The sequence below is a fragment of the Lepisosteus platostomus genome, chromosome 9 (genome assembly GCF_059453375.1).
Source record: "Lepisosteus platostomus isolate fLepPlt1 chromosome 9, fLepPlt1.hap1, whole genome shotgun sequence".
Classification (NCBI taxonomy): domain Eukaryota; kingdom Metazoa; phylum Chordata; class Actinopteri; order Semionotiformes; family Lepisosteidae; genus Lepisosteus; species Lepisosteus platostomus.
In genome coordinates, this window is record NC_142619.1 from 10,519,529 (window position 1) to 10,542,057 (window position 22,529).

Sequence of the window (22,529 nt, forward strand, 5' to 3'; positions counted from 1 at the left end):
CAAGCTAGCTCAACATTCAATCACTGATATCGGAGTGATCTACCCGAGGAAAGCCAGGTACAGGACCCGCTCACAGGCACGGAAGATCGGAGTGATATCCAGAGATTAGAATAGAGGAACTGAAAAAAAAAACAGCCCAGAGAACAAGAAAAAAAAAACTGCGGCAAGACAAAAAAAAACGCCGCTCGCGGGGTCAGTAGGTGGCTCAGCAGTCTGTCTCGGACGTCCAAAGGGACTAACCGTGGGGAGCAGGAGAGCAGAAAAAGACCCATATGCGTAGCGGCGAGACGGGAAAAGGCCCGGGCTCATTAGTGCAAAGAGTTCAGGAATGGCGTATAGAAACCTATGCCCTCAGGGAGCGGACGTGGGGCGCCCTGGTGCTAGGCGGGTCTCAGGACATCCGAACGTCAATGCTGAGCCAGGACAGAGTGCAAGACCCGGAAATATATAGCCCAAGGGAAAGAGAGGGACAGGAAGGACAGCAGACCGGAAACTAGGGACAGGACAGAGAAGGAGCGCCCTCTGGCTGCAGAGGGCGTGACAGAAACCCTTATGTAATTGCAACATTTGATAAAAGGCCTAGAGATACGGTATGGTTCAAGCTATGGTCAGGACTAGGTTTTTGTTATTAAAATCTAATTCATGTATGGTTGAATTTGATTATCACATTTATGTCACTCTATTAATATTTTTGATCAATAGATAATATGATAATGATAATAAAACAATTCCCCTCCATAAATTATTGTTATTGCAGTAGCTGTCTGCTTCAATGTTATGTAAACTTGTTTTGGAACTTTGCTGAGTTGAGTTTCAACTGCCCCCTGGTACTGCAAGCAAAAAAAATACAACATTCAAACATGGGATGCTAGCCATTTGTATCTTGTAACATTCCAATTTAAATGTTAAATGTCTCCTGGGTAGTAGACAAAGTTCCTCTTGATACTACCTACAGTTCATCTGCATCTGCTGGTAGTAATTGCTGTTGAGACACAACCCCTCTTTTTTGCTTTTACTCATTTAATCCCAGTGGAGGCAAGGAGCTTTAAATAAGTGAGTTACTCAGGAGTCCCCTCACTACGACTTGTTTTTAACTTTCCTTTAAAACAAGAAAACAAGGAAAGCCATATTTTTAGATTTATTGGTTTATTTTTTCCATTCTTGGAATGTCCATTTACTCATTCATTTTTTTATTCCAAGGTCTAACCCATGGAATAGATGCAGTCATCTAGAATGCACATCGAGTAACTTTTCAGATGAAAACGGGAATGTCTTGCACCTTGATGGTTGCATTGTGTCCTTCCAGTCAGGAGAACTGGGACTGAGACTACCCCTTTTTATAATTTCTGCAGCAATGTTGTCTTTATAATGTCACTTTGAAGTGTAATGGAAAATGAAACTGTCACTAAAGCGACCACTAGGCCAGCTGGAGAGAAAGAAGATAAAGCTCTTTTCAAGCACTGGAGTTTTCCCCTAATGACTGCCTGTGTGGAAGTAATAATACTGTATGTTGTGCCTGTTCTCCTTCTACTTCCTGGCTCCTTAGTATGAGTGCATGTGTTTAATCCCCCAGATCTGGACATTCTGTTGGCTTTATAAACTCAGTTCATTCTATGTAATGCATTGTAGATATCTGATGATTTTTAATATACATGTGTTCTTCTCAGTTTAATATCTGATACATCTCCAATACAATGGTGGTGCACAACAGTGTGAAACACTTCTGTAAGCAGGGCAGCTGATAATTGTTTGCAGTGCATCTTATTTGATTTTTGGTTTAAGCACGGAAATATTTTCTCTAATAATAAACCCCCCCAAAGGCTTTATTATGTATTTTGATTACTTGCTCTGACATGAGGAGACAAAAACAAAAGACAAATATTTACAATGCTTTTGGGTTTTGTGAGTTGCATTTATTAATTTTACATTTCTAAAATAATTTTAATTTTATGTTTAAATGGGTCTGTTTAAAACAGAACAAAAACTGTCTCCTTCATAGCACAGTATTTAGTTTTTATTTCAGCACCACACATGTTAGAGAGTTCTGTGAAGTAATATCCACAGATATACAAACTGTACATCAATTACAGTATCGGCACATTCATCTATAGTATGTGCAATTATCTATACAGCTTTGCAAGCAACCACTAAAATGATATTAAAATGTTTCAAAAGGTGCACACTGTATCTCAACAATATACAGTAGCTGCAAATTGCAATGTTAATAATTTAAAAATGTTGAACTAAATGAAGTTCAAACTTGTATCTGCTTTCAATACAACTTACAGTACGTGACATATAAATTGAAATCACTACTGAAAATTTATATTTTTGTTATTTTTTTTAGTTTAAAGCCAATAGATATAATATATTTTTATAATTAAAATTTAAATTAAAAGTATTTGATTTCTTATTACTATTTATAAATAATTACTAGTAATTATGTATACTGTATGTAATTAACATCATGATAATTCTTTTCATGTTATTCAGTATTGTGACATATCTCATTTGGAGTTTTAACAATTCTAACAAATGTGTTAACAATATCCTGTCTCATTAATGTAATCATTGTATTTAATGAAATTGTTTGCCACAAGTATGCACACGGTATGATTTGTACAGGAAAGCACTAATGGTTTAATAAACATGTAATACTGCACCAATTTGTCTGACAATCACAAGCAGCTGTGGTACTTTAAGGATTCACTGAGTCACTTGGCAGTTTAACAGAGTTGTGCAATCCTGCATCAGATTATTAGAAAATATAAAATTCACTGTTGTCCATGGTAAAAGGTGCCTTCCACTGTATACCGGCTGACACATGACTCATTCTAGATGGATGCATGTATACGTCAATGAGAGAAATGTTGTTATATTCAGTGACTTCAAGAAATCTGATTATTTTAGCATGTTCACAGACATGCTCTAGTAAGTGTGGTGCTGGTACCCCCAGAATAGGAAATATAGGTTAGCCAATACACTACAACTTGACAGTTTTCAAGATATCGGGGTATACAAAAGAAAAAAGTAAAACCTTACATGGGATAATCTGCTATTTATTGGTCAGTGCTGCTGGTCTGCATTACAAATTGCTGCACTATATGTCATTTAGGAATTTGATGAAAAAAGTCCCCACACTTTTTCATGAATTTGTTTTGGAACTAAAAAATATTGGGAAAAGCAAAATCTAACACTCAGAATTTTTCTTGTAGACAATGGTGTTAAGTTCCAACACTGAAACTCAGTTCTTATTACCATGTAATGTTTTGCTGATGCAGCCAATGTATCAAAGTGTGATCACTAATTTTAAATACAGTGTGTGGAAAAAATCTTCACTAAAGCAGTGGACATTTTGTTTTGAAAGGAGTGGGTGAGGCTATCCATCCATTTCTATTTATTTTCATGGGTTATAGGTACAGTACTTTAAATATATATACAAGTGTTTAAACTATTTGCTGGGCATGTACTTAATTCCTAGAGGGATATTAATTCCCCTAAACCATTTTGCTTTAAGTTGCATTATTTAGGAACACAACCAAAACTTACGTTGGGACCTTCTGTATTTTAGCTGCAAGTGAAACATACAGTCAATCTAACTTATAGTCCCTAACATGACTCTATTTCATTAATTCCTATGGCAAGAGCCTGCCACTTTAAGTCACAAGGGCAATTTATTAGAGTTTAATTAAACTCTTATGGTCTAGAAACCTCAATATTTATATTGTTACTTTGGTGAAAAATAATTCTATATACTGTATGCCATTTCGTTATGAAGTTCCAACACTTCAGGTCCCTAGCCCCTACAGTACGTATAACATGGTTCAAATGTATTCTCCATAGTGTAATGCCATAGTGTAATAGTGTAATTTTTGGGGGATACCTGAAAGGTTTACAGGTATTACAATGGACAACCAAAAATATGACTATTCAGATATTCACAATTACAGTAGGTGTTACTTGAGAACTCTTGGTTGCAGCATTGCAGAACTTTGAAATAACGCACTTGAAAAGTGAATATTAATAATATTTCACATAACCACCCTGCAAATCTTACAGATTTTAAAGATATGTACCTGTAACAACATGTACAGAAGTGTGAATAAAAGTAAGGTGCACAATAAAATGTTGTCCTTCCTTGAATTCAAAATAGAAAAGCCTTTTAGTCTTTTAGACTTTTACATTTCCTATAACTATTATAGTTTTATATAGTTCATACAAATAATGTGAGTACCAAAATAACTCTGTGTACTGGAGGTTGCCACTTGGGATGGTATTTTTCATAATTAGATTGGTATTAAAAACAGCAAATGAAGAGTTAAACCAAAATCACCTGACATATGGTAAGATAATCTTATTCAGAGAGCCAAATAACACAGACATCACTATATTACTTTTATGGCCATCATTCAATACAATATGAAAATATTGTATTGAACTTAAAATACGTTTTAAGTTAGTGTTCTATGTATTATTATGATCTTAATAAATCGGTCATGCTGTGACTGGGTTATATCAAAACAATAAAAAATGTGTTCACCAAATTTTCCTGACACTTATTTTCATTACTCTTAAACTGTATGGTCTTGCTTTCATTTCAGTTTAAACATTGAAAATATGGTTAAAAATCAATAGAGTTCATGTTTCCAAACATGACTACAAATGCTACTGTTCTGAAAAATAATTGTACTGGTAAAAGCTTATTATTTGTAGGAAAAGAAATACATCGTAGGTTAAAGGCACTTTTTTTCTTCATAATTCAATAAAACGATCTTTAGTGACATTTACCACATTTATGCAAACTGGCACTTCATTTTCTTGGAAATGTTTCCCTTCATGGATAATCTGTCAAGAAGACAATAACAACTAACATGATGGTCAGCAGAGAAAGCAGATGGCTGTGTGGACCTACATTATGCCCTAGTTTAGGATGATTGATTTTGAATACCTTTGTTGTATCACAATACCCTTCACATGGCCATATCAACAGACATACTGTAAATACTGTATAACTTAGAGAGAACTCTAACTTACATTTTTGCAAGATGTACAGTATAATTCTACAGTACTATTATGTAATCACTTAACTGTGATTTAATATAATGTAATTCTTGCCAATTGTGTGTCATTTAGCTTGATATCTGCTTACATTTAAGCTATAAAAACAGTACATGAAAAGTTTAACATACTAATGTTCACCATCAATAGTTCTGTTTGATATCTGCTGCCAAGATTTATGTACTATAGTAGATAGGTTACCACAAAATAGAATAAACAAATTATATAAAAAACAAAGACTGGATTGGGTTAGTCATTCCCTGACCAGGAAATTAACAAATCTACCAAAATAAAACTTTAGTCAACTTCTTTGAAGACACACTGATTCTGAATATGTCAGAGTAATAATTAAAAACAACATTTAAGTGCTCCACAGAAGTGAGTTCCATCAGTTTGTGCAGTATTTGTGAGTCGTATTTTAATTCTTATGTGACAGTAAGCTATATATTGCTTCTAAACATAACTTAGTATTTTTATTATCCCTTGCAGTATTTTCTCTTGCCATTTTGTCTACTTGTCATTTTAAAAGTAGGAGGCTAATCTCATTGCCTTCTGTTTATTAATTATTTGCAAACCTGAAAAATATTCTTCACTTAAATGTTATGTCAAAAAAGATTTAGTACTGTAACTTTAAACATTATCTAAATCGTTTATGGCAGCCAAGTGGAAGGCAGGCTCAACCCTCCCTGGCAGTGCAAGATCCATTTTCATTCTAAGGCTATTGACAAATTCCTGGATAAGTTGCACAAATTAAACTAAACACTTAGCTGTTAAAGTGAATACTTACATACTCTTGCATCACTCAGATGACAGGCTTAGTAATAGATAAATCAAGTATTCTGTGCCCAAGGACTTTCAAGAGAGCTTCATAGTGTGTGTGTTGATGAAACACAGGCACATGTCCACTTATCAGACAAATGGTCCGCTTTGAATTGGGATAACAGCCTCCAAAGAGCTGGATTACTAAATCTACTGCTTACTAAATCATACACAATATATCCTTATCTTCTCATGCCACCATGCCTTGAGCAACCAAGAAAGCATTCAGATTATGTGCATTTGTAAGATGGGACTTATTTAATTTTCAGATCTGATGAATAGTGCAATAATTCTGAATAGCCATTGTTTTCTGCCTAGGGTTAACAGTTAGGTGGAAAACCATATCAACACTTACATGAGAGTGTACATAAGAATGTAAACTGTCCCTTTAAAATAAAAGGACAGCAAACACATCTAGTGCATTTGTTATTTTGAAATAGTCTTTTTTGTATTCCTCAGTTTTGATTGGCAATTGTCAAGCAACTTGACTTATAACTACATTTTACTACTTAAAAAGTGAAAGATAAAGAAAGGAAGTACTGCATATTCTATGAGAAACTCACTGTTGAACTATCTGCCATTTTCACACTCTGATTACAGCTGAGTTTGTACTAAATGGTGGCTCGGTTCAGCTTTCACAGGCAACACAGCAAGTCACAGGGTTTAATGTCACACGGCTGGAGGTAATGACATAAGGCAGGCTTGAACCAGCAAAAACAGTATCTAAATTAAAGGGCTCAACTTGGGCTCTATTTACACTTTTACCGGTGTATTCACTTGAGAGGCCCATAATTCACCTTTCTAGTGATGATGACTATATTATATATACTGTATTAGATATGCAAATTCTAGATTCCAAAAGTTCCTAATATATTTGTCATTTTATCCCTCATTACAATGTCTGAATTTTACATGTTAATTCATACATTTTAAAAAAATGAAATAAGTAATTCTTTATTTTTGTATCTGCCTATTATTTACAGTACATGATTTCATGTTGCTTTGTGATTTTGTGTGTTGCTATTATGTTAAAATTTTGGGACTGAAGTGAAAGATTTCCCCCCCAAAATTCCCAGCTGGAAAATAAAAATTTAAAGATTTGAAGAATTCCCATTTAAATTGCCCTTTCTTTTAGAGAGAGACAAAAATGTAAATATTCATACTCAATTAAACACAGTGATGAAATGCACTCTGAAATGAAATAATAAGATAATAAGTAAGGGGGCAGATAATTCTGGACCATGGGCATACAGTACAATATATTAAGACATTATAATAATAATAATAATAATAATAATAATAATAATAATAATAATAATAATTTTCTAGATTGTAGTTCTAGATCTAATTGTAGGTGTTCTTGGAGAGGTCGTAATCTTACTCATTTAAGTCTCTGTAAATGTAACTGTGTTAGAAGCATGGCATGTACCTAAAAAGAACTATTTCTGTAATTTGATAACATCTCTAGCTCACTTTTTAAAGAAAGCTTACTCCAGAATGCACAATGACAGACTTGTGTTTAAAAAAACTATTATATGGATTTTTATGATTGCTTTCTGGTACAAGCCATGCATTTCTTTGGATTTATTTTGTAGCATGCATGAGAAATATCTAAACACATACTGTAAACATGTTCTCTGATTTTGTTTTAAAATTGAACAGGTAAGGTGGTATACAGCAGTAGGATCAATTCTAAAAAAATAGCAATGCTGAAAATCATTTTATTTCACTATCTTGCTCAACATCACTTTAATTAATGTCATACAGTCTAGCAGGAGATGTTCTATCTCCAAAGAATGGTAACATGTGATTTCATATTTTCTCCTGGCAGACAAAAGAAACACATAGGACTTTTATACTGCATATTTTTTTTCCTCTTTATCTTTTTTTATGTAATACCCATGTTCAGTTATAGTCCCTTGACAGTCAGGAGCTGTAGCTTTCAAAGGTTTCAGATAAGTATTTAAAGCAAAAAATAAGATATCCGATATTTAAAACTATATTTTAATATTGTTTTAAATATTCATATTTTGAAATACTTTTTTTACTTTTATGTGAGTAAAACACTAGTTGCTATAAAAGTAAGAAAGTTTCAAATGAGAGGAGGTTGAGGTCATCTTGCTAATTTGGTATTTACTGTAAGTGACTATACAGTTTAGTATTGAGTGAGTATTAATACTTTAGTATAAAAGGTTTGTCTACTTTTTGAAGGAGGCCATGGTTTACAACTCAACCAGGAGAGTTTTGTTATAATGAATATTAATCTTGGTACTGGAACATTAATGCCAGCCTAGCCACAAACTGGCTGTAGTGTTACTGTGGGCTGGTTAATGATACACCTTTATAGTGGGTGACAAGCAGCCTAAAGGCAATACTATAAAATATGCACTGTACCATGTTGCAGCTATTTTGGAGAACTTTCTTTGCCTTGAGAACAAACCAATTTTTTTCTTTTTTTCAGACAATGTCACAATTAAGCACTTTACATATTTCATAAACAATAAGAGAATCCCTTAATGGAGTTTATAACGAAAGTGCAGGAAGGATGACAACAGCCAAGTTCAAACAGCCTCAGCTGCCCTGAATCATAATCATTCCTTAATGTCATTACCTCACCTTAGAAATGATAAATACCATACATATATGCCTTTTCTTTCCTCACATTTGTCTTTTGCACCCCTCTTCCACTCCATATCCACCTTTGCAGGCCCTTTTGGGTCACATCTCACGCCACATGGGAGTCTTAGTCTCCACTTCCAGCGGCCAGGAGGCTGATCCTCAGTCAAGAGGGTTAAGCCAATATTTACTTTGACTAAAACACTCAATAAACATTTTAATTACATTTAATTCTTGGGTGTTGTGAATCCTAATGAATAATAGCTTGTCACAGTACTAAAATAAAGCTGTGCTTAATATTATAATTATATTTATAATGTATTTGTAGCAAAACCATTCTAAAATGTGGATCAGCCAAGTTAACAGAATGTCATGTGGAAAATGGCTTAGTATTGCACTGCACGTGGCCTTGGTAGTGAGATGCTGGGTATAAATATGCAACAAATAGTCAAGTTATGGTGAATCAAGCCTCACTAGAGATAGTAAAGGAAAGATATTCCATTAATGACAGAGCATAAAACTATGGTAGAGACTCTTTTGTAGAGGACAAACCAGAAGGAACTTGCTTGGGCCACTTGCTGTCAAAAGCATATACTGTACATACACACAGACACATAAGCTACTATGTTCCCCACCACACTGGCTGCAAGTGTGACACAATCACAGGGAATAAAGAAAGAAAATCCCTCCTGTGTGCGTCTCTTCAAAGACTTAATCCCAGTTTCCTCACTTTCTTACTCATCTTCCATTCATAGTTTTATGAATAAAGTCTTTACATTATTTTTGACAAAAACTATATATACAGGTATTTCATGTTTTATACTGAAATACAAACACTGTTTGTCATTTCAGTCAGCCCTATTTTCCCTTAAAATGTGTGTTGTATTTAGTAGTACAGAAGCACTTCCTTTTTCCAAGTTTGAATACTTTTTAGTTAAGAAAGTTGCCAATATGCATGTTTGTGTGTGTGTTTCTCTGTTTGTCTCTGTGTGCCTATGTGAATTTTAATGGCAAATAATATGAATATGAGCAACAGTTCAGTTCTGTACCTAGTTAACTATATATATGCTTTAGTTTGCTTAATTTGTTCACATGTATGTTTTATTTTCTGTGCTTTGTGTTTGTATATGGTCAGGTATGGCATGCAGATAACTTCTCTGAGATAACTTCTCATCTCTCCCTTATTCAGTGCCTTTTCTGTCCATCTGCAAACTTAATATCTAAAAACGCAATTGTTTTTTTCACATGACATATAAAAAATTACCAACTCATGTCTTCTCGCTTGGTTGCAGTTGCATTTGTGTAAAGTGCTACAATAGGATTTGTTAACGTAGAAAAGTAATTGAAAAAAGAAAAAAAAACTTTTTTTTTCATCTGGCTGCTCCAATATTCTTGTACTGACAGAGAAGGAGGTGTTTGAATGTCTTTTTGAAGGTGGCATTACAGAGAGCATAGCAAGCAGGGTTGATGGTGCTATTGATGTAGCAGAGCCAGTAGCCAATAGTCCAGACAGTGTTAGGAACACAGCTGGAGCAGAAAGTGTTGATGAGAACCATGACATTGTAGGGAGTCCAGGTCACAATAAAAGCCAATAGAATGGCAAGGATTGTCCGAGTAACCTTTTTTTCCCGTGATGGGGGCGTTTTCTTCTTCTTTGGGGGTTGCTTAGTCATCTTCACAATTTTACGAGCTACTAGGTTCTGCTTCTCCACACCTGGGATAATTTCAACTGTAGTGTTGGATGTGGCATAGCAGTCTCCCTTTGGGGATTTAGTCACAATTTTGATACAAGTGAGTTTGGATCCTTCAGCCTTGGCACGATGGCGGGCAGGGGCTTGGCTGGGTGTTGTACCCAAATCCTTAGCAGGCAACACTGACTCCTCATCCTTCAGGTTGGAAGCCACAGCACTAACTGAGGTGGAGTCATTGGAGCTCTCCTTCTCTTCCCCTTGGCCACAGGTCTCCATACCTCCATCTTCTCCTGTTGTAGAAGGGGCTTTACCATTTTGAAGCTTTCCGTCATGTTGGTTGGCCAGGTCTTGATTCTGATTCTGATTCAGGACCTGCTCCCTTTCTACTTCCTCTGCATTCACATTATTGTTGTTGGGTTTGACAATTTGTCCCCGCACCAAACTTGGGGAGAAAGCCTCCTGGTTGCCAGAAGGTTTCCTATGATCCTTCTTTATGCGGCTTTTGCTGGCCATGGAGATCTGCCAGTAGAGAACCATCATAATGATGACAGGCAGGTAAAAAGCTGCGATGGCTGTGCCGAAGGTGACTGCAGCATTGGAGAAAAATTGGATGTAACACTCTCTTTCAGGTACAGTTCGCCCCCCAACTATGAATTGCCAGAACAGGATAGCTGGAGCCCAGAGGATAAAAGACAGGACCCAGGCTGCAGCAATCATCATACCAGCCATCTTTGTGGTTCTCTTAACTGGGTAGCTGAGAGGCTTAGTGACACAAAAATAGCGGTCAAAACTGATGATGAGCAGGTTCATTACTGAGGCATTGCTGACCACGTAATCGAGGGCTAACCACAGATCACAGACAACAGGCCCAAGGGGCCAGTAGCCAATGACAGTGTATACTGTGTACAGATTCATGGAACAAACCCCAATGATAAGGTCAGCACAAGCCAGACTGAAGAGGAAGTAGTTGTTGACAGTTTGCAAGTTCCTGTTTACCTTAATGGAAACCATGACCAGGATATTCCCAATAACTGTGACCAGACTAAGTGATCCTGCCACGAGAACAATAAAAACAACCTCCACTGTCTTGTAGGGGCTTTCTGGAAGTATGAAACCTGTGTCATTGCCTTGAGAGGCATTTGTGTATGTATAGTTGGCCATTTGGAATCCCTTCTGCTTTCACTTAGTCTCCTGCTGTCAGCTGGGACAGAGTTTTGGAGCCACCTACACCTAGGTAGAAAAAGAGAAAATGACATATGTTTAGATATTGATCAGAGTACCAGATGTTACGCTTGTCTTCATATTGTCTTCTGACTAATCATGTAAGGGCTAAAATATACACTATGTAAAGATGCTCTCAATCATTGAAAGATATAGTATAATAATGTAAAGTAAGACTAAAGATAATAAAGTACCATAGTACTATGAAGTACTATGATAGACTTATTTTATGTAATATTCTCTATTCTTCTGCAGGTTTTGACTTCACACCTTTCTCCACCCCTCTCCACTTTACTCTTACTGAGTGGCCTCTCAATTCTCCTCCACTTTCCCAGCTTTCATTCTCCTGTGCTATTAAATCTTTGCCGTCTACCCTGTCTTTCTCACACCTGAAAAAGGCTCCACGGCCAAAACGTTGTTTCCTTTCTTTTCTTTTCAGCGTGGAATAAACCCGTTACCTGTTCCTATGCAGCCTATGCATGCCGACGCAGCTACCTACTTGAAGTATAGATAAGGTGTATCTATAGATTAGGTGAAACTACTATGTAGCAAGGTGCTCATTGGTGTCTCTTGCCAGCAGCCATATCACCCTGTAACTCACAACTGGCAACCTACTGAAGCTAAGCAGGTGTGAGCCTGGTGAGTACCTGGATGGGAGACCTCCTGGGGAAAAACTAAGGTTGCTGCTGGAAGAGGTGTTAGTGGGGCCAGCAGGGGGTGCTCACCCTGTTGTCCATGTGGGTCCTAATGCCCCAGTCTAGTGACGGGGACACTATACTTCAAACAGGCGCTGTGCTTTGGATGGGATGGGAGGTCCTGACTCTCTGTGGTCATTAAAAATCCCAGGGCATTTCTTGAAAAGAGTAGGGGTGTAACCCCAGCGTGCTGGCCAAATTTCCCATTGGCCCTTACCAATCATGGCCTTCTAATAATCCCTCTCTATGAATTGGCTTCATTACTCTGCTCTCCTCCCCACTGATAGATGATGTGTGGTGAGCGTTCCTGCGCATTATGGCTGCCGTCGCATCATCCAGGTGGGGCTGCACATTGGTGGTGGTGGGGGGGAGTCCCCATTACCTGTAAAGCGCTTTGAGTGGAGTGTCCAGAAAAGCGCTATATAAGTGTAAGCAATTATTATTATTATTATTATTATTATTATTATCATCATAGAGTATAATGTTCATATAGATTATTGAACAAAAAGTACCACGGAAGGTGAAAATGTAAAATTGATTTCAATTTTACAATAATACATTAAATAAGCAAGCTAGTGCTTTACCCAAATGAAATCCTTCCATTTAGAGAATAAATTACAAAATAACTCATTCCATATTTCAACATATAAGTTTTAAATATAGTGTTTTTATATATTGTAGGTTACATGCAGAAACATTAACGGAAACATTTCCTCCAGGAGAATTAAAAAATAAAGTAAAATGCATAATTCATGTAGTTTATAGGATTCTGTTCAATATTTCCAAACTTTTTGTTAAATTTCTCTGTCATACAATGCATATATAAATTGAAATTACATATAATCAATATAAATTAAGTTGAAATGCACAATATCCACACTGCATAGTGCTGAACTCAAAGAAGAACAAATTGTTTACATTGTATAAATTTTCAGAATTGACATCTAATGTATGACATAAGATAAGAGTATATTCTTTAAAGAAAACACATAAAGATCCTTTTGAAAGAATACAAAATACATATTTTAAAAGCAAATGTTTCCAATAAAATTGTGTCACATGAGTTCCACTCAATTATCTTTAACTCCAGTAAGTGAATTATACAACGTAAATTAGCAGGCTAACATATGTCTAGGAAGCATAGATGTTTGTTAATCAAGAACTACTGCTCTGAATGTAATAACAGAGCACCTTTGCCCATGTATATTGATTAGATAGGAGATGTTTATGCTGAATTATTCTTAAAGCTTACAGTATGTTTCAGGAAGTGAGATTGAGTGAATTCACAAAATGAATTTATAACAAATGTTGGGAGGGATGACAACAATCAGACTCAGCTGTCAGTAATTCGTAATCAATCCTGACATACAGTAATGTACTCAACTAAACATTATAAATACTATCTACAACTTAGCAGCTACTCCTTGGTCACGCCACATTCTGCATGGGGGTCCTAGCCTCCTCATGCTATGGCCAGGTGGTTAGCCATTGGCAAAGCAGGTTAAGAAAAATGTATAATGACAAAAAAAATTAATAAGCCTTTTAATATGCTTGATTCTTGAGTGTTGTTATTCCTAGTGAATTAATACTTATGATTTCATTTCACTTATGTTTACAAAAAGACCAAAGTTTAAATGTGTGGTCTTGTCACTAGTATGTGAAGACAGCTGTGTACTCAATAGTACATAATGTGTATGATCAAAGAATTGTGTAGGATTAATTTATAAACTCCTCGACTAACATATAACTATCCTCATGTTAAAAATATGTTTCGACATAAGGTTAGTTCCTTGTAAGTCACAAAGATGTGTTGGAGTGAATCTGCTGACCTCAGAGATACAAAATATTTTACTTGTAAGAGGCCTGTTTTCAGTTAAATTAATCTGCTGTGTCTATGAAATATATGCAATTTCATCAATTTGCTATGATTCTGTCTTGAATCCAAAACTCATTATATTTTAAAGGAGTCCTGTAGTCCAGTGTTTCTGTTACATTTCTAGTTTTGTATTAACATTAAATACAAAAAGTAACTTTAACTTTTAAATATAATGTAAAAGTGTAACTTTGACTTTGAATTGTATATTCTGCGAGATATAGAAAACCCCCATCAAAAAACTGAAACTTTATTTCAGGACTCCAGAGAAACTGAGCTGAAGCTCTCTCACTGAATCCAGCAAGGCATTCAAGGTATAACTGCAATAGTAAATTTTGTAGTAAAAGGAGTATTAAAGTGTGAGAAGGATGTTTCGTGTGAATTTCTGTTCTAATTACAACTGACATCAGGATTTTTATGATTAATTTGAATTAAACTGGTGATAAGAAACTGTACGGAATACACTAAAACAGAACACTGCATGTCTAGGAGTACCCCTTGGCAACCAAGTGAATAATTTGTAAAACACTGAAAGCCACCTTTGAATCTCATCAGAGAGGATTCACCTGTAGGAGCGAACCTATGACTGATTATCACCTGTGGGAGAGAACCTACAGTATGTTTTTATCAGTGTGGCATAGTCTATCACTCTCCCTGCTTTCTGGGACATCCACCTCATTATTTGAGTGGATAACCACTGAGTCTCTGCCCAAAATGAAATGCCATTCTGTTGCATTGCACATTAATCCTCACCCACAGTATGGTCACTTTTAACTATTGAAATGCCTCCTTACAGAGGTCCCCAAGAAATCCTGTCAGGACCACACATTCCCAATCCTACAGTTTTGTCTCCTGAGAGAATGCTGTATTTACTTTAAATTCTTCCCCACCACTGTGCATGGAGACACAATGAGAATATTTGTATTAAAAAGTCAGTCACAGCAGATTCTCTGCTCGGTGGGATTATTCTTGTTGAGAGTTAATGTGCATCTCTTTCCTTAATGGGTAACACATCCCATTCTTTTATGTGGAAAAAGATTGTTCATTCAGACAAAGAAAGATTGCAAATGAGAGGAGGCCTTTCGGCCCATTAATCCCATTATGTTGCTACCAGCTAATTTACCCGAAAATCTCATCAAGCCGTTTCTTGAAACCCAGGGAATTGGCCTTGAAAGTGTGGCTGGGTAGCATGTCACAGACTCCCACAGTCTTTTGTGTAAAAATCTTCCTCATGTTCTTAGTTTTCAGCAATTCTTTACAGCTTTCTTATGTTCACATTTCATTGTTTTTGAAAAGTTGTAATAATTGAAGAAGACCACATCTAGGTATGTCTGGATATGTTTCTCACAATACATTTCAAGGACAATATGTGGTTCCATATTAAAACAACTTGGTGTTTTGCATATAAGTATTGAATTACCCCCTTCTCTCATCTGCAGCATTCCAAAATAGATGGTAACATTTATACAGTAAATGCCTGATGAGTTGTATACTGTTTAGTTCAATAACAGATCAGCTAAATATTTTCTTATAATTTTTAAATTTTTAAATATCACAGCCTTTCAAAATAAATGTAAAATATTGCGTTTCAAAAGTTTAAGAGATGTGAAAATAATTGTTTCACTGAAAAGTTTCTATTTTTTGTTAACCTACAAGCAAGGTCATAAAAAGGTTTTGAAAAATTCAGTAAATTTGAAAATGCTATGCTCATATCTGAAGGTCTGTTGACCCAGCCCCAGGGTGAATTAGCCAGCTTTTAGCTTGAGGTTTTAGTTAGATTTGCTTTAGGCTGAAGACATTTCAAATGGGATTGCAGCATAATCCTAGGGTTCCACTGTCAACCCAGGAATAACTCCGCTATTATATAATTGCGTTATGGCTTGAGGTTTGTTGGCCTGCAGGCTCTTACAGTAGATTTCGGCTGGGAATTGTAGAGTTAATGCTCAAATTCATTCTGTGCCTGCCCATGTTTCTATGCAGTGGTATCCCTGTACACTTTAGATAGCTCAAGGCAAGAGGAGACTTCTGGGAGCCTGATATGAAGATATGAATCATTCAGATCCTGTGAATATGGACTCTTTGTGCAGAATGCTGCTGTAATACACAGATAATGTTTTCTGTCCATGATAGGAGAGGATAGGAGTGGGATTTGGAGACCTCTGGGTTCTCCACTTAAAATACTGCAATCTTCAGAGAATCTTTGAAACTTTTCATCAAAGCCAAAAATTTGAAAGAAAGTAATATTCATATCCAGTTTTCTGAAAATATACCAATGTTTCTAAAACAAAAAGATATATACAGTAAGATGTATCTATAATACAAACATTGTGAATGCAAAGCAGCAGATAATTTACAAAAGGATTCATTAAATGATTAATTTAATAAAAATTAAGATATCAGAAGTGTTTCAAGAAACAGCTGGAGGTAAGCTTTGCTCTCTGTGCTTTTAAAATTGTGCCATGCATAAGATCCCACTTTCAAATAACTTTTATGTTAGCATGCTTTTCTGATATCTCAGATAAAGTCCCTGGGTGGTCATCACTATCATCCTACTTACAAATAATTTGAACTGGATTTAAAACAAATATTGCTTGTAATTTGTACAACATTTCATCCAGTGGAATCCCAAAGTGCTTGTAAACAAGAAGAAGTGTACTTTGTCTTCCACTGAAGTGTACACCTACTGTACATGTCCACCTACTGTTCATGTTTCCCATCCCAGTATTGACCAAAACCATCCTGCTTAGTTTGGGATACATGGTAATCTCAGGCTACAAAAGTATAGTGCGGCTGGCTGATTAGGAACAATGTCACAATTATTTTAATAAATACACACACAATGAACACTGTTTTCTTACTGTATGTGTTTAAAAACAGGTAGAATCAAAACACCACTAGCTGATGAGGTTTTCAGGTTTACATCTAGACTGTGTTATTTAAATCTTTATTTCAATATTTTTTTATTAGATTACTGTTTTATCATCAATTATCTTTTGTAACACAAGATGATGCTCAGTCATCTATTCAATGGTAATGTATGCTAATGTTCACACCTCTCTACACCTATTCTGACTTCACACCTCTTGATTGGCCTCTCTTTCTGTCCCCTGCTCCCGCCTCTCGCTCCTCCTCTCTCCCAGCTTTCGTTCTCCCGCTACATTACCTTTGCTTACTGCCTTATCTTTCTCACACCTTAAGAAGGCTCTACGGCCGAAACGTTGTGTTTTCTTTCTTATTTTTTTCAGCATGGAATAAACCTATTACTTGTTCCTATTCAATGCTTATATCAACTGAGCCTACTTCCCTTACATTTGTATGTCTCCTACAGCATGATGTCCTTGTGCAGGCTCAAATTTATCTTGCAACCCTTTGGATATAATAATTACAGAAAACTAAAAATGTACTGAGATTTGAGAAGAAAAGGTTGTGATTCCATATTATAAGTGGTTCAAATCTATAATGAATAATTTGAAATAATTGTTTACATCTGTAATACAAATCCAGCAGCTTTTCAAACAGTTTGGTATGTCAACTGGCAAGTCATAAAAGACTTTTTAAAAGTGACAACATTAATGCAAGGTGTGGTTTATGAGAAGGAAAAACTTAAAATGAAGTACAAAATTGTATTTTGACAACTTATTATTACTATATAAGAGTTTCATATTTTACCTGAGAAGTTTTTGAACTGTAGATTTAAGTAGGAAGTGTTTTGAGAGAGATTTAGGTTAGCTGTAACAAAACCCTCAAAAATGAAAAACTGCTTGATAGTGACTGAAGATCCTGTACTTTTATCTAAATTGACATTGGAACGTTTGTCCCATAATGTTCTAGCTTGACATTTGAAAATCTGTAAACTTCCCTCTGTTTGTAATATGAATAAAGGTAACAGCTCACGTGTTACAGATGCAGCCATTCAAACTGCACTGTACAAACCCATACCACATGCAACTACCCACAAGCCACTGCAGCGTACTCCGGTATGTGATTGGCTGGCCAAAATGACCGACAGGGGCACTCATGGTGCATTGGTCATTATTAAAAATATTTCATCATTTAATCTCTTTACTGTGCATGCTTTAATCCACTTAGTATTGAATATTTATATGGAATTTTACAACTAAAGGGACATTTTAGTAGTTGAGCATAAAAAGAAGAGGAGCATAATGCATCTAATGGTCATAAACGATATTAATTTAGGAACATAAACATATCATGTAAACTGTATATGGTTGGTATTGGTATTTTAAAGAAAAAATACACACCAGTATTCCACTTTCTCCCTAAACATTTTAAGCATCAAAGCCTTACATGTCATTATTTTGGAAACGTTTTTACATGCTCCTTCTGACCATACTACGTTTATATACTTTGTGAAAAGTGATAGTCTTTTAATGTTTTTCTGTGAATTCGCATGTTATCAGCATAAATAAAAGCATACTTTTAGAATTTGATTAACAGGGAATATAATATGGAAACACATATCTAAACAAATTAATAATGATATAATTACTGTATATTCATATACTGTAGCACAAACAGTACTATAAGACTTTTTTATTGATATGTGTACTGCTGTTTCACTGCTTTCTATGTGGCTGTGGTGTGATGGCTTAAGTGCCTGCCTCATAAGTCTGAGGTCTGTGGTTCAAGCCCTATAGTTGCCATTAGCTTTCTTTTAACAAATAAACATTTCTTTGAAAAACTAAAATAGCAAATATTATCGACACTATATTGACATTTTTTATATTTCTCAATATCACGTTCGAAGCTAAGTAATTTCAATTAAATTAAATTTATTTTATTCAATTTAATTTGTAATTTCAAACTGCTACTGATATTACTGATAATAAATAATATCGACACTATATTGAATTTGTTGGTATTTCTAAATATCACAAAACGCATTTTAAAGACCTCGACTTGTGAAAAGTTTTACAGCTTCTACATAAAACTATCAGTGAGATCATTCTCTTTTTGTAAACCTCAGGTTTTTCACCAATGCGTAATTACGCACTAACAAGAAACACTGGGGGACCACTGTGTACACACATTCACAACACGAGAAATGCTGTTCAATACGGCTTCGTGCAATAAGAACCTTAGGAAGCAGAACAGCGCAGTCTCCAATTACCCAGACTATAAGCATGGGAATAAAGCTTTGTTTGATTTCTGAAACCCCTTCTTTATTTCCTGTTTTCATTCATCAGGAAAATTCATATTCTTTACTAAACAGCTTTTTAAAAACAGCACCCAATGATGTTCAGATCATGATGTCTATGATTTTTTTACACAGAAGACTGACACAGCTATATTCGGCTAGTGTGTATTGTTGGTTTAGGGTTCTGTAGCATTCCAGTTTATGTTGTGTTTGTACTTGCAAGAATAGCAATTACAAACATTAAAAAACATACCTGCTTTATACTGTACAACTGAGCAGTCTTGTTTTAATAAAATATACTGACTTTTTCATGTTTAATGTGTAAGATGCTGTAATACAGTTTAAAATGATTAAAAGTCTAAACAGTATCAACCTGGATTTTTATCTCTATTAATATAACTATCAAGTGGTATTAAATAAATACAACTTTTTGGTATAGATTACACTTTTTTAAAATTTATTTAAAAAATAAAAGCAATTATAATCTAATCTTTCCATGTTTGAGCCCAAGAGGGAGCACAATACACTCCTGCTTTGTTTAACAATGGTATGAAAAATAAATCTAAATGGTGAGAAAGCTATGCTTAAAGTTAATTAAGATACTTAGAAGACAGAGATAATGATTTACGTTGCATTGTCAGATTGTGAATCAATAAAGGCATTTAATTAAACATGCGTTTGTGATTCAAATCAAAATGGGGGTAATGGGGACTCTCTTATTATTTCTCTATTATTATCAAAACTCGTTCAATCGTGGTTCTTTTGGAAACATTTTGACATGTTCCTTGTAACTACACTGCTGTCGATATTGTAGCAATAGACAAAATGAAACACTTGGAGTTTGTAATGTAGGGATTTTTATACGTCTTTATCTAGTGGTTTCATTAGTGACAAAGGATAAACCGACCTGCCTGCCACACACACACATGCCTCAGGACGGTGACGTCACTGTCTTTCATATGAATCCTTAGGAAGAACACAAAACAAGCCTGTTAGCCTGGTTTTTGCCTAAAAAATTCTTCACACCTGAAACATTTTCTCTGAAAGCGATTTCTTCCCTGTTTAGCTGATCTTTTGCTGCTTACGCATGCTTACACAACTCCCTAGGTAAATTATCATACTTGACTGAGAAAGCTTTAGAGAACTTAACATTTTTATTACCAACAAATTGTAAATACGACATTTACATTGGCGTTATTAATTTTGCACTTATGTGTATGGAGGAGTGTTAGCTGTCAATGAGAGCAGACCCCCTCTCTAAGGCTGGGAAAATGATTTTTTTAATTTTTAAAAAATAAATAAAAAATTAGATATCATGATGTGTTCCTGTTTAACTTAGACATTGCATGACTTTAAAAGCTATAAAAGCAGCTTTCGATAGTTAATAACCACCTTTTATGCACAAAAACAGGTGATGTTTCTTCCTTGTCATCAGATCTTTCTTGGAAAAATGTATTTTATGTATTGCAAAAAACTGACTTGCTTTAACTAAATATATTTACAAATCCTTTCGCCTGGCAATCTACCTGAATGTCCAACTATCTGAGAAGCCCTCCGTGAAACCATGTTCGCTGATATTATTACTGACAATAAATATTATCGACACTATATTGTCATGTACATGTACAAACATGTATGCCATACAGTGTATGCGTTACTGAAGCTAAAAGTTTAGCATTTGTCACTAATTTAACCACTAAATAAAGACATAAATATAGAAATCCCTGCGTTACAACTGTATATGGCTGATATTGGTATTTTAAAGAAAAAACAGACCAATATGTTTCTCCCTAAACATTTTAAGCATCAAAGTCTTACATGTGATTATTTCGGAAACGTTCTTACGTGCTCCTTTCTTCTGACCATATTAAGGTTATAATACTTTTTCTGTCTGTAAGGGGAAGGGGGGCTGTTTTTCATTAGAAGGTTAGCCTATTCTACTCTGAGAATGTAGAGGGGGAGGAAAAGTGCCCACGGTAATTTAATTAGTATTACAATTCGCACTGTTTCCCTTACGAAGATATGGACAGAAGAATATTTGTGTGTGGTAAAAAAAATGGCGTTAAAACAACATAGTGAAGCCTTTGAAAACATTCACAATGTACTTTGTACACATAGCAAGGAAGTTTTGTGAAAACGCTACAGGTGTGCAAAAACTTTTTTGAAATTCAAGCTTACTTTACCCCGTCATGGTCTTTAAAATGCATTTGGTTTGAAAGCTTTCTGTGTTTCCCTTGTGAAGATATGGACGTAAGAATATTTGTGCGTGGTCAAAAAAATGTATTTCCCAGAAGCTATACTGACTCTCTCTGATGCAGCGATCCGCTGGTCAGGTGACTGAGGGCTTGCCAGTGCGATGACGTCACTGCCTTTCAAATGAATAGCAGGGACCTGGTCTGTTGATGTTGAGGACAGATCTTACTATAGCTTGACTGGCTGCTTCCCTGTTGACTGATGCTGGAGGCTTGGGTTCAATTCCCTTGCTAGTGCTGGGGAAAAGCAAAAGTGCTACATTATTAATACCGTGTTGCATTAACTAACTCTTAATAATTCTGTGTCGCATTAACTAACTCTTCAGTTTATTCCGCCAGACAGTACATGAATATAATTATATCATTATTAATTTGTTAATTTGCTGATAACTAGCAAATTTACAGAAAAGGTTAAAAGACTATCACTTTTCACAAAGTATGTAAACTTAATATGGTCAGAAGGAGCACATAAAAATATTAAAAATAATTTCCAAAATAACCACATGTAAGACTTTGATGCTTAAAATGTTAAGGAAAAAGGTGGAATACTGGTGTGTATTTTTTCTTTAAAATACCAACACCAGCCATATATAGTTTACATGATATGTTTATGTTCCTAAATTAATATTATTTATGAGCATTTGAAAGGCATGGTGAATCGGAGATTCTCAAAACTTACTTTGTATGATTGGAACCGAATATGTGATCGGATCAACGAAATGCTGTGGTGTTACTTTTTGTCAATGAAAAAATAGTCTTTTTTAACAAAGACTGTTACAAAGAAAGTGGACCAGGGTAATACTTTGAGCTTACTGCTTGTCCAAGGTCATTATTCATTATTAATACTATTAGTATTATCTTCGGTAAAGACTTTGATGCATAAAATATTTATGATAAAGGTGGTAGGTTGTGTACCTTTGTCTGAGCAATCTTGCTTTTATAAAATATACCAACTTTTTAATGTATAATAATTAACATGTTGTAATACACAGTTTAAACGTCTAAAGAGTGCACAACTTAAATTCTTAATTGGATAAAGATTGTCCCTCAGCAGTGATCAGGATTTGAAACCAGGTGTTTTTCTGGTGAAAGCTCAAATGCTGTATATGAGAGGTTAAGCTTTATTAGATCCACCTGGGAGTTTTC

General features: G+C 35.3%; 1 protein-coding gene across 2 annotated transcripts in view; it reads right to left on the reverse strand.

Moving 5' to 3' along the window:
• Positions 1–1,997: 1,997 nt before the first annotated feature.
• Positions 1,998–22,529, reverse strand: part of chrm2a (cholinergic receptor, muscarinic 2a) — a 202,434-nt gene continuing 181,902 nt past the window's right edge. For both annotated transcript variants that reach the window (XM_088646915.1, XM_088646916.1), the window contains exon 3: positions 1,998–11,414. In XM_088646915.1, coding sequence (XP_088503041.1) covers positions 9,864–11,345 — 1,482 coding nt within the window. In that variant the 5' untranslated portion in view covers positions 11,346–11,414 and the 3' untranslated portion in view covers positions 1,998–9,863. The remainder of the gene's footprint in view (positions 11,415–22,529) is intronic.